Source organism: Sprattus sprattus (genome assembly GCF_963457725.1).
Source record: "Sprattus sprattus genome assembly, chromosome: 18".
NCBI lineage: Eukaryota > Metazoa > Chordata > Actinopteri > Clupeiformes > Clupeidae > Sprattus > Sprattus sprattus.
The window spans coordinates 5,168,766-5,182,880 of NC_137916.1; the positions used below are offsets into that span (position 1 = coordinate 5,168,766).

At 40.2% G+C, this 14,115-nt stretch overlaps 1 protein-coding gene across 1 annotated transcript; it reads left to right on the top strand.

Annotated features, from left to right (window-relative positions):
* Positions 1-13,737, top strand: narfl (nuclear prelamin A recognition factor-like; the record flags this gene model as incomplete). Its single annotated transcript, XM_080856751.1, has 11 exons — positions 1-66; positions 747-842; positions 1,004-1,147; positions 1,422-1,554; positions 2,255-2,389; positions 4,161-4,279; positions 4,477-4,606; positions 4,710-4,782; positions 4,898-5,035; positions 6,927-7,084; positions 12,774-13,737. 11 exons carry the CDS (start codon positions 1-3, stop codon positions 13,013-13,015), a joined length of 1,434 nt encoding a protein of 477 aa, XP_080712877.1. The 3' UTR covers positions 13,016-13,737.
* Positions 13,738-14,115: the final 378 nt, after the last annotated feature.

Consider the following 14,115-nt stretch of genomic DNA (forward strand, 5'->3'; position numbering starts at 1 on the left):
ATGGCTTCACACTTCAGCGGTGTTTTAATGTTAACGGATCTAGACGATTTCATCACTCCGTCCCAGGTACACTTAAAATTAGTTGTTTAACAGTACATTGTTGTTCGATACAGATTCCCATACAACGATGCCTCTAAACATAAGACGCATGTTCATCGTTAATGGTCAGGTAGATCGAGCTGCTAGAATTAAGCTATTATTACCCAGCACGAACCCCCTAACAACAGTGCCATGTTCACTTTATCTCTAACAGCAAGTTGAAATAAACGACAGCTTCGTGACTTTGGTTTCACTATCTACGTTGATATTATAACTGTTATAACAACTGTCAAACTGTTCTGGCAAGGGGTTTTACAGGTAGCTAGCTATCACAATATCATTTTTGAATCCTAGTTTCACAACGCTGAAATGACTGCGTCAAATGTATGCGAGTGTAGGCTATCATAAAGAAACACTATGCAATAATTTGACACTTTTGAGGTATAGTTATATAGGCGACTAGTTTGGGTATTATCTTCAAATTCATTTTGACAGCATATGGTCATGTGAAGGACGGATACACTCTTTCCCACTAGCCATTGAGGATATGCGCTATGTAGTTCTGTGTTTCCTGTCTGGAACACATTGCAAAAATGGAAGAAAGAAAAGCTTTCACAGCATGACATTTCCAGCTATACTGCCATAAGACACCAGTTAGTTAGAACTCTTTATTGCTGCTTCAATAACGAATTATTCTTGTTCTCCAGGAATGTGTGAAGCCTATTAAAGTAGAGAAAAAACAGGGTCGATCATTGGCCAAAATTCAAATAGAAGATGACGGGAGTTATTTTCAAGTAAATCAGGTAAGATTGATTTCTTTACGTCTGGCAATTCGTTTCACACGAATAATACATATTTCGGTCACATGGTAGTATTTGTACCCCTCCTTCACTCTCAACAACGTGTATTTGACGAGACAGAAGTAGGACTTTAAAAACTTATAGGAGTTTGTCCCCACTTCAAGGATGGCAGAACACAAAAGCTGGAGAAGGCTAAGATCACCCTAAACGACTGCTTGGCCTGCAGTGGGTGCATCACTTCTGCGGAGAGTATCCTGATCACGCAGCAGAGCCACGAGGAGCTGTTCAGAGTGCTTCGCCAGAACAAGGTGCACCATGGGGATAGCATGAATTGATCATTCTGTGATCTGCTTTGTGGCTTCTCACCCCCTCTTTCCCAAATGACACTGAATGAGACATGTGTCTCTTTGGTCATACCTTATGAAGGAACATTTTGAGGATTCAGAGTACTGTCAGATTGGAGCTGAAGCAGGTTTTTTGTTCAGTCTGGTTTTATTTACTTCATTAATCATCTGTTTGTTTAATCAGCTGACTGATTGATATGACTTGTGTGTGTGTGCGTGCGTGTGTGGCAATGAGCAGCAGCAGAGTGGCAGTGAGCAGCAAGTGGTGGTGGTGTCCATCTCACCTCAATCCAGAGCCTCGTTGGCCGCTCGCTTTGGCCTGAGCAGCAGTGATGCCGGCAGGAGGCTCACGTCCTTCTTCAAAAGCCTTGGTGAGTTTAGGGCAGGGATAAGAGACTCCTGGGGCAATGCTCAGGCCTTTTGTAAACATTAGGGATGTCAAAATAGCGTGGTCATTTCGATTAATTAATTTCAGAAAAGTAACACGTCCAACAAATGAACGCAAATAAATCGCACTCTATAATTCTTGCATGGAATATCAATCATGTACTGATGTGTTTCAGAAGAGAGCTCCTTATTTCTAACCAGTTTTTGACCATAATAAATTCCACTTGTGGTGATGCTCCAGGTACTCAAGGAGCCCAAAGAAGGGCTTCCTTAAACAGCACAGCCATTTCCAGCTGCTCAAACACACTAGCAAAAGGGGTTTCTATCATTTGGAATTAGCTAATATTGGTTGCCGTTAAAGTACAGGTGGGATGTTGGCAGAAAATTTACCTTTACTCTTACTCTTTACTCTGAGATTTTCCATTTAAAATCTGCCGTGTCCAGCTAGAGTAATTAACAACATAACACTAGTTTACCCACTATTCCTGAACTTGAATTGACCAAACTGTGATTTTCTTTCAAAAAACAAGGCATTTTATCATTGACTAAAAACATCTGAATGGTAGTGTATGTTAATAATTAGTATTTAATATGTTTTGATAGCTTTTGATGTTTAAGATTTAAGATGTGTTTTCTTTTGTGAGGATGGAAATGCGTGATTGAGCTTTGTTTGTTTGTGTTCAGGCGTTCACTATGTGTTTGACACCAGCTTCAGCCGTAACTTCAGCCTGTTGGAGAGCCAGAGGGAGTTTATCCAGCGCTTCCAGCGGAAGGAGGATGACAAGAAGGCATTGCCCATGCTGGCCTCCGCCTGCCCCGGTAAGGGTCCTGTCCCCTACCCAGTCATAAGCATGGACGGATTATGAAACCATGGGCCCCTGGGCCTGGACATGTAAAATTCTCCCCTTTGTGCGCAATACATTACTTAAATGTAATGACATTTTTTTCAACAGCACAATAACTAAATTCACCTGTACCTCAACAGGATTTACAGCACATATAGGCCATTCTACCGAATTGGTGCAAAGTCACGTCGGAAATATTTTTTCCCCCAAAATTGTTTTATTCCCAAAACTTTGTCCGTATGTATATTCTACCATATCTAAAGTACACATATCTAATAAAAGAAGAGTCAATTTTTATATTGTATTTTCAGAATGTGTTGGAATGTTTTTCCTCTTCCAAAAATTGTCACTACCGAAACATCACATTTACTATAGTAAAAAAGTATTATTATTGACCTGTTCAGATTGTGTTTCCTTCCCTTCTCTGAAGAGTATTTTTTCACAATGAAATCCATAAAAATGAAATGAAAAATCTGTTTTGGTAGTGACTGCACTGTTTCGGTAGTGACTGCACTGTTGGATGGATGTTCATTTCTCTCCCAAAATCTTCCAAAAGGTGCTCTGGGCCGCCCTTTAGACCACACAACACATTTATTTAAAAATTATGGGATTGAACTACTTACCATTTTATTTTGTCACTACCGAAATCATCTGGTCACTACCATATGTTTCGGTAGTGACAATTCTAGCTAACTTTAAGCATAAATAAAGAATTCTAGCAAGCACACGGCTTGCAAACAAATCTTTGAAGAGGTGTACACACATACAAACATAAGATTTTGCATGAAACCCCAAAAGGTTTACTTAATTGAAGAAAACATGGGTTTCGGTAGTGACAATTCTTAAGGTTACACATCGATTTTCAGACTTTGGAACACATTTATATAAAAACTATGGGATTTAGCTACTTACCATTCAACCATGAGGGACAGGGATGCAGTGTCACTGCATGGTCAAAAATGCAGGGTCGTGGCTAAAACACAGGCTCAACCAATGGACTAAAACTCATGTGTTTCGGTAGTGACATGAAAACTAGGGACATGATTTTTTGAGTACAGTTAATTGATTTAAAAATTAAACCCACAATAAATCTAAATATTCCAAGTTATGTTTCAACCCAATCATAAAGATCTTTGAAATTAAATCATTGAAAAAAAAAAAAAAAAAAAATTGAAAAGTGTTATTTGAAGGCATTGAAATTTAGATGTCAGGGTTGGGGACAGCTACTTCCCAATAGAAAGTACCCTATAAATGATGGTTTTGTATATATTAAGCTTATCACTATCTCATTTAATGCATTGGGTTTATATAGACCATAACATATTCTTGCCTAAATACCTAATTGTTTTGTAAATAGTTTTTATTGTTGAGGGACTGCATATTACACGAATTCGGTAGAATGGCCCATATACACATTTTCAAACACAGCGCAGGTACACTCAGGTACACTTTAGGCCAACAGAAAATTAACAAAATACACCTCTTTCAACCACAAATAAGAGATACATAACAGCAACTTCATGCAGAGGCTCTGGCTTTGGGGCCCTCTGAGCTAATGGTAGACCTGTTCTGTGCCTGGGCCTGGTAGACCCGTTCTGTTATCCATTCCTGGACATAGGTCAGCTTCAAACCTGACAAACTAGTTTGACAATATATCATGGCACATAAGCACATGAATGGCAGGTGGTGAAATAAAAATCCTTTCAGGTGACTCAGGTTTTTTTTGTATGTGTTTGTGTGACCAGGTTGGATTTGCTATGCTGAAAAGACTCATGGTGAGTTCATCCTGCCATACATCAGCACAACACGTTCCCCACAGCAGATGATGGGTTCCCTGGTGAAGAACTACTTCGCTGAGCAACAGGTATTTACCCTGACTTCCCAGTCAGTTACACAATAAAGCCAAACAATCTGGAGTTGCTCAAACAGCCGTCTGCTTGAGACATTTGCACCCTCAGTGTAATGAGACAGCAGACCAGCCTCCAGATAGTGAGTTCCAAAGTGCCAATGTGATTTTCAATGAAGGCCTGAATGAATTGGATTGTTTGACTGTCTGCATAGGGCTTGTCCCCCCAGAGGATATACCATGTGACCGTGATGCCCTGCTATGACAAAAAGCTTGAGGCCTCCAGACCAGATTTCTACCTGAATGAAGCTGAGACCAGAGAGGTGGACTGTGTCATCACTTCAGGTATGGGATTAGTGTGCTAAAACAACTGGGCCTTCAGACTTATATAAGTATATGCTTGCCTTTCTTATACATGTGGGTTTATGTGTTGTCTTGGCACCTGTAGGTGAAGTTCTGAAAATGCTGGAGGAGGAGGGTGTCTCTTTGAATGATGTTGAAGCCGCACCCTTAGATCCTCTGTATGTAAATGCCTCTCACGGAATTTCAGAAATAGGCTTTACCTGTATTACCTGTATTACCTGGTATTGGTGCTGGGATTCCCAGTGAATGTAATGTGTGTGTGTGTGACACTAGGTTCAGCCATGTGTGTGGAGAGGAGTTGTTGGCCCACGCTGGCAGCGGCTCAGGGGGGTATCTGCACCACATCTACACCCATGCTGCCAAAGAGCTCTTTGGAGAGGAAGTGAAGGAACTCAGCTATAAAACTCTCAAGTGAGCCCCTGAAATTACATCTCCTCTTGTACACAATCTACACTAGACATCTATGTGGATACATAATCTCCTCTTGTACACAATCTACAGTAGACATCTATGTTGATAAATTATCTTCTCTTTTACACAATCTACAGTAGACCTATATATGGATAAACAATCTTCTCTTTTGCACAGTCTAGAGTAGACATACGTATATGTGGATAAACAATCTCCTCTTTTACACAGTCTAGAGTAGACATATATGTGGATACATTATCTTCTCTTTTACATAGTCTAGAGTAGACATATATGTGGATACATTATCTTCTCTTTTACACAGTGTAGAGTAGACATATGTGGATACATTATTTTCTCTTTTACATAGTCTAGAGTAGACATATATTTGAATAAATGATCTCCTCTTTGACACAATCTACAGTAGACATACATACAGTATATGTGGATAAATGAAAACTCAAAAACAGTAATGCAGGACATATGTAAGGTTTTTTTTTTTATCACTTAGATTTTTATTGAATTTACAGAGCATACAGTAGAACACAGAACATAAGAAAGAAAGAGAAAAACAAAAAAACAAAACAAAAAATAACATAAAAAACAACTTGTAGGATAGTACATTGGTAGATAAAAAAAAAATGTTTAGTATGTGCCTTGTAAACTTAGATACTTGTCCACTTCTGCCACCTCTTCATATGTAAGGTTTTTAGGTATTTGAATCATCCTTTTGTAGTATGGAGTATGTTTGTTAGGCACGACGCGAAGCGGAGTGCCGTTAAACCCCCTTACCTGTTCTAAAATCAGCGCAAAGCACGGACTCGCGGGGCTTATTGCTTTTCTAAACCTGTTACTACACATATTTTATATGGTTTCATAAATAAAAACAATTCAATTTAAGAAACAATAGTTTAATGATAAACGGTCATTCTTCCGCCACTAAAAATTATAGTTCCTAAATAAATCGTTGCCACGCAACCCTTGAAGTAACGCAACAGCCAGATGGAACACTGGGTATGAAATGCGCTATATGAATGCCTTGCCATTCGCTGCGCAGTAATATGGAATGTAATCAGGTCAAATTGTAAGGTAATGCTGGATTTTACAACGGCTTTTAGCCAATCACAATCAAGGATTTGAACAATCAGGTTTAGAATTAAGCAATAAGCCACAAGAGGCCGTGCTTTGCGCTGATTTTAGAACAGGTAAGGGAGTTGTTAGGCACGACGCGAAGCGGAGTGCCGTTAAACCTCCTTACCTGTTCTAAAATCAGCGCAAAGCACGGACTCGCGGGGCTTATTGCTTTTCTAAACCTGTTACTACACATATTTGATATGGTTTCATAAATAAAGACAATTCAATTTAAGAAACAATAGTTTAATGATAAACCGTCATTCTTCCGCCACTAAAAATTATAGTTCCTAAATAAATCGTTGCCACGCAACCCTTGAAGCAACGCAACAGCCAGATGGAACACTGGGTATGAAATGCGCTATGAATGCCTTGCCATTCGCTGCGCAGTAATATGGAATGTAATCAGGTCAAATTGTAAGGTAATGCTGGATTTTACAACGGCTTTTAGCCAATCACAATCAAGGATTTGAACAATCAGGTTTAGAAAAGGTTTTAAGGTTTGTTTGCAGAGGCTTTTTGGCATTGGTATTATGCAGAGGTTTCTTTACAGTTCACTGTGTGCAAGGTTTGGAGTTACATAGGATGTCCAAATGTTTACTAAATGTCTTTGACTAATGTGGAGCATTCTTCTTGTTTCATTTTGACATTTCTATGGTTCAGGTTGTCCCTAGCTAACTACCCATTGTTCTGTGGTTGTCCATACATGTCACAGCATTATTTTGTCTTGCTGCTTATAGTGATCTATAAACCTGTTTGACAGGAATAAGGACTTCCAAGAAATCACCCTGGAGAAAGATGGCGTGGTCCTACTGCGGTTTGCGGTCACCAACGGCTTCCGGAACATTCAAAACCTGGTGCAAAAGTTGAAAAGGGGGAAATCACCCTATGACTTTGTAGAGGTCATGGCCTGCCCATCAGGTGAGCATGGACTCCTTCTGGATTCATGTCTGTGCAGCTCTAATTACCCACCTGATACAGAAGTTGTTGCATCTGTGACTGGGATCTTTACCAAAGTAATTCTATGAGATCCTGTATAACTTCTTTACAACTTCTATTCATGGGTCCCAAAGACGTCACTTCCGTGAAGCCTGCAACCATCTTTGTGTCCGACTCAACCAGTATTCCCATTGTATTATACGGTTTTTGTACCCAATAGTAGCTAGTTAGTCATAATAATATATAGTAATCATATAATAATAATAATAATAACGGTTATATATTAACTGTATTGTTTTCTATTGACAGGCTCTTCAAATTTAAACTTTTTAAAAGTAGTATTTTCTAATTCCTGTGTTTAGTTAGTTAGCTTTCATGGTTAGCTAGCGAAAAGTCATGACTAAGAACATAGCACATCTGAATGAGGCAGAAAGACGGCGATATTTAGAAAAAACATCGATTTTTGGCTGCGATCAATATTGACTACCATCAACTTTATTTTGCCCCTTAAAGTCTGCGAAACGTCTGCCACAACGGTCTTTTCCCGACATATACATTTATCTTGTACACAATCCATCTCCATACACCGGAGATAGGCTGAAGGCTTTCAAGAGTACACACTGCACGAAAAGCAAGATTATCGGTCTGCCGCATGCAAACGGAATTTCCCGGAAACAGACCGGCGAGGGGAGGGGGGCGATGTGTTTAGCATTCTCACCTCCCGCTGACAGAGGTGCAAAATGCTCTTATTAGCATATTGACTGTCAGCAGTCTAGCCACACACACCCTGCTGCAGCCATTAGTTGAAAACGACAAGGAATTGAGTTAAAAAGTCTTGTGATGAGACGGAATGAGATTCTGTCTATTGGTCAGCTTTCAACTGACAAAACGTATCCCCTCTCATTTACAGCTATTGCCCCATAAAAACGAAATTAATAATTTACTCGATAATAATTTCATTGATATTCTGTCTTTAGGGTTTTGCTCCGGGGTTATCACATTTCTTGATTTGCCTTTCGTTTTCAGAGTTCTGTCTTTAGGGTTTTGCTCCGGGGTTAGCACAATGCTTGATTTGCCTTTCGTTTTCAGAGTTAGGGGATCGCAATGTACTTTCAAGGCTGTTCCACTCATATTCCGGAGCTTCCTCTCTGTAATGTTCTTGAGATTCACTTTTGGCATGTAATTATACAGAGTCGGGCTCTGATACTGAGGTAGTCATTTCGCAACTTGGGACATGTTTGCCTCTCGTGAGTATCTAACCTGTGTCTTTCAGGAAGATTATGAAATCTTGCGCGAGCTTCGCGAGTTTCGAACCTGCGTTCTTCAAGTTCCCGGTGCTGTGCTCTCGCCACTGAGCTACCGTGCTGGTTCAGAGCTCAGTTCGTCGGTGCCACAATGTCACTGGTTTATCATTCCCCCCTCCTCTGGGGTATTTCTCTTCTGTTACTGGAGCTTCTGATCTAGTTATAGTTAGTTTAAGTGGGAATTGTTTAGTGGACTTATGTGAAGTTTTAATTATGTTCACTTAAAGGCGCCCGAAGCAACATTAGAGGCTTGAGACTCAAATAACAAACGTTAAATGTCTAGTCTTTTTTTACACGTAGTAAGTTTCAATAACACCATATCATTACATATCGATATTCAAGGAGCAAAGATGAGACGTCGTTGTGTGGTGAGAACTGATACAAAATCGCCTGGCTTCTATTTTCCACGGTAAATCGCAGGTTATGCTAGAAATGGCTTTAGCATGGGTGGGTTGGGTAGAGATATCATCTTTCCATCCAGACGCAAATGTGGCTAATCGGAATCTGTAAGTGGTTTCCAGATATATAGTCCATCTGTCTTAGAGGTCGTTTACATGGACCCTAGTTTGTCAATCTGATACAGATAGCTAATACAGATAGCCCTATCATTTAGACGAGCACTCTCTATCCGCACTCTCTATCCGCAAAGATCCAAATCGGGGGTTGAAAGTGAGTAGATTTGAATCGGTACGGGGGCTGGTGTTCGTCTGCACGGATTCACGCAACATGATGACATCATTGCCCCACGTGATCGTTTTTGCGATCTCCAACCACTATATATATCACCTGTTCTCCCTCAAAATCTCACTCGTGGTGGGCCTCGAATTCACTGTCATTAACCCAGCCTACTGATTTTTGATTAGCCTCCTATCTTTTTTTTTTGTAATTCAAGTTTTTATTTAGAAGTTGGTGCTTGACATAACATCATTATACACTTTACATTGTACATTATGAGACATTTTTACAAAGATGAAAAAAATAAAAAATACATTACAAATAAGACCAGTACATGTTGATACATAACTAGGAATACTATTACATATTACAATTGTTATTATTTTTTATGTTAGTTTGTATGTATGTATGTATGTATGTAATTAATTAATGTATTGATTGATGTTAGGGACACTCAGAGGAAGGTAGTGTAATGTGAGCCCAGAACGAGATCCAAATTGGTGCTCTTTTACTATTACTATTGTTTACCCTGTTGAGCATAAGCTCGTATGAAGCCGTTTTGGTCATTATATTAACCCACTCTTTTATGTCAGGAGGTCTAGGTGTTTTCCATAGATTGAGAATAGTCCTGGCAGCTGTTGTAATCCCTGCCATTATAACGGAAAAAGCTGTGCTGGATATGTTAGGTATTTGTCTTCTGTCCCCTAATAGGCATAATCTGGGAGATAGAGGTATGTCACTTCCAAACCAGTTACTCAAGTTGTCTACCACTATTTTCCAGAATGGTTGAATAACAGGGCACTCCCAGATGCAGTGAAGCAGAGTACCTATGTCTTTCTGACATTTCCAGCATAAATTATTGTTTAGTATACCTGCTCTGTTAAGTCTTTGTGGTGTCCAATAATACCTGTGTTATCTTGTATTGTGTAAATTTCCCTCTAGCTTCCCGAATGTATTTCCCATTGTTAGATATAATTCCCAGCCATTCCTCATCATCCATCAGACATCCCAGGTCTTTCTCCCATATAATTTTCAGGTTCTGACAGCAATCACTGAGTAATTGGTTGGTGGTTCTGTAAAATATAGAGGCTCGGTGACATTCCCCAGGTAGCGTGAGATAGTCTGTGATGTGATTCCCATCCTTATATTGAATCCTGGACTTAAGACAGTCCCTGATCTGCAGATATTTCCAAAAGTTATCCTTTCCTTTAAGATTGTATTTTATTTTTAAGTCACAGAATGACATGAACACCCCCTCCTCATATAGATTGGTAATATGACATATTCCATTAAGATGCCATTCCTTCCAGTATATTGATGCCTTTCCAATGCGGATCATGGGGTTATGCCACAGAGAGGAATACATTTGTTTGCAGTGAGATAATTTGTGCATTTTATGTATTTTGGTCCAGATCTCTTTTGAGTGAGACAAAATAGGGTTCAATACATTATGTGAAGACTGGGATAATTTATCAATAGGAGTAAAAGGGAATGACAGTTTGTTTTCAATAGTAGTCCACTCTAGCTGGTTGTCTTTGTTCCAGTGTTTGGCTAATTTGGCCATTTCAAAGGAGGCATAGTATAGTCTCGGGTCTGGCAGTCCCAAGCCCCCTCTGTCCCTAGGAGAGCACATTTTGCTGAGTTTGATTCTGGGTCTTTTCCTGTCCCATAAGAATTCTCTAATTATTCTATCATACTGTTAAAAGATCTGAGGGGATATAGTTATTGGCAGCATCATAAGCACATAATTAAGCTGCGGTGCGACCACCATTTTTACCACATTGATCTTTCCCCATAATGTAAGCCTGAGTTTCCCCCATTTATCCAAGTTTGTTTTAATTTTTTGCATCAGCGGTTCTAAATTTAATGTAGGCATCTCCTCCACTTCACTGCTTAGTTTGATTCCCAGGTATTTCATCCCTTTTGATACCCATTTAAAGCCAAAATTTGTCAGTAAACTTGAGTTGCATAATCCAGATATAGGCATAGCTTCAGATTTTGTCCAATTAATTTTGTACCCTGATAATTTGGAGTAAGATTGTATTGTGTTCATCAAGTGTGGTATTGAATTTAATGGGTCTTTTATCAGCATCAAAATATCGTCTGCATATAATAATAATTTGTGCTCTCTTCCTCCTCCTTCCACCCCCCTAATAGCTGCATTAGTTCTGATGGCAATAGCCAATGGTTCCAGTACAATATTAAATAGTAGTTAGCCTCCTATCTTGATCTAATTCATTTTATTCAGACGTAACATAACTTTCATGACCACAAATTAAATTGGCCAGCGATTTAATTTGCTTTTTTATTCATAAATGTATGTAAAATGGTCGGAGCAAAGCCTCATGGGAAATGGGATGACGACATGTCATGTTGTACTGTTCCAAATTCTTTATTATCAATAGAAAATAGAATTAATTTTCGCATATCCTTTAGTCTGACCACTGATTTTATTAACCACCATAATGTAATGTTGCTAATTGGAGCTTGAATGTCTTGTAATGTGTTTATCCGTGTGCTGTGCTACTTTACCTTGTGCTGTTCAGTCTCTTCTTCTAGGTTTTTCACGTTTTTTTCAGTTGTGTAAATAAAGCGCTAAAGCGCCACCCACAGGCGTGGGGTATGTACTACAGCCCGTTCAACACAATCTGGTGGCTCCGTTTTTACGCAAATCTCGTTACCAGGCTCTGTCTTTACGAAAATAAAAGATTTGATAGGTGTGAAAAATGTGAAACTAGGCTCCGTCTAAATTCAGCCTTATTTGACGAAGCAGTGAGGCTTTCACACCAATGAGGGCTTCTACGGCAATACACAGGGTCGAAGACTGTCGTAAATCCCCTGTCGTTTCAATCCAGGTCAATTCAATTAACATAACAAAACCTAGGCCTGGCCAAGGGGAAGGGGGGGTGCCTTTCACACCAATGTGGGCTTCTACCGCAATACACAGGGTCGAAGACTGTCGTAAATCCTACATTTCATGCAGTGACAGATGTCAATATGCAGTTGCAGGATGGGTGAACGACACCAATAAATGGCATCTGGAGGCAAAACACATGTATGTCATCACAGGACATGTACGTTACTCAAACAGCGGTTATCAACCGATTTATTTTAGTGGTGGTGGTTAAGAGTGCCAATGTGGGCTAGCTAGGTGTAGCTAATGTCTTTAGTAAAGTTTGCTAGCAGCTTGCTAACTATTAGCACACTAGCTTAGTCAGGAGAGTTTAGCTCTGATAAGGCACAGCAATTGTTCACGATTGTAGTAACATGCTGCATTTCACTTAACATGTCAGTCATTCCCAGGCTCTGAACAAAAAATCAACATCTCCATGGATAGTGGTGCAGGAAAATACAAACTGTACAATCGGGAGTTAGCTGTTAGCTGCTAGTTGTCTCTTCTAATATGCACTCTTATCTCTCTCACTCATACTCTTCTTTCTCTCTGGCTATATCTATTTGAGATGTATATACTGAATATATATATATGTATATACATCTACCTCTCCTTCTCTCCTCTCCTCTCTTCTCCTCTCCTTCTCTCCTCTCCTCTTCTCTCCTCTCCTCTCCTCTCCTCTCCTCTCCTCTCCTCTCCTCTCTTCCCCTCTCCTCTCTTCCCCTCTCCTCTCCTCCCCTCCCCTCCCCTCCCCTCTCCTCTCCTCTCCTCTCCTCTCCTCTCCTCTCCTCTCTAACAGGCTGTCTGAATGGGGGAGGCCAGCTGAAGCCCCAGCCGGAGCAGTCCAACAAGGAGGTGCTGCAGCAGGTGGAGGAGCTGTACCGGGCGGAGCGCAGCAGCACACCTGAGGAGGACGCCAGCGTGAGCCAGCTGTACCACACCTGGCTGCAGAGCGTCGGTGAGGAGCGGGCCCGCCAGTTACTCCACACCCAGTACCACGTCGTGGAGAAGGCCTCCAGCGGCCTCACCATCAAATGGTGAATGAGTACCAACACATGAGGTCATTACCACATGCCGCTGGGCTCCAAAGCGCACAAAAGAGCAGAGTCAAGTACTGCAAGGACAGAGGGAGGGAGAGGAAGTATGTGGGTGACTGTGATGTGTAGGGGCTCTCTCATAATACTCTGTCTGCAAGGACAGAGGGAGGGAGAGGAAGTATGTGGGTGATTGTGATGTGTAGGGGATCTCTCATAATACTCTGACCTGATCAAAGCAATTGCCTTTTTTTTGTGACCTTGCCAGTTATATATCTCTAGAGCAGGGTGTTCATTCCTGCTACATGTACGTCACTGAAGGTGCAGTAATCTAAACTGATTTATATTATTTATGGCAGTATCTTCAGCTTGTTTGAAGAGGAACTGTTAAGATGTGAAGTATCATGCTATCAAATATTTATCTTGCACTAAGAAGCAGTAAAATGCATTGTGGCCTTCTGTTGAAATATGTGACATTGTGTCCAGATGAGTTTCAGGGCCTGATTGCCGAAAATGTAATTATATTTGTATCCATAGCTTATTCTATCATCTGTAGTGCACACTGTGTATTGTTTGTATTGACATGCAAAGTATTTTTTCTGTGTTCATTACATTGATGAATCAATGCAAGCTAAGCTTGCAAAAAGGTTAAGTGCTTTATTAAAAAAAAGTAAATCAAAAGGAGTGGTGCATAACGAAAAGCATGTGAGAAGAGTTGGGTCTGAAGTCTAGATTTGATGTAAAAAGGAAGTTGGTTCCTGAGCTAAGCAGTATAGCAGCTAAAAGGTGCTTCGCCATGTTTAGTCCTGACAGTAGGTATTACCAACAGATTTATCTGTATTGATCTGAGAGGTGTAGCAGGTGTGTTCTGCTCAAACATAACCGAGAGGTCATTTGGTCCTGTCCCATTTAGTGATTTAAATTAGTGTTTAAATTAGTGGTGCTTTAATGTCAATAATGTAACTTTCTGGAAGCCAGTATTGGAGAAATTCCAGCAGTTGCATTTTGTGTAAGCTGAAGCTGTTTGATAGTCTTTCTAAGGAAGGCCTGTGAAAAGACCACTGCAGAAATCAACCTTACTGCAAATGAAGGCATGAATTATATTTT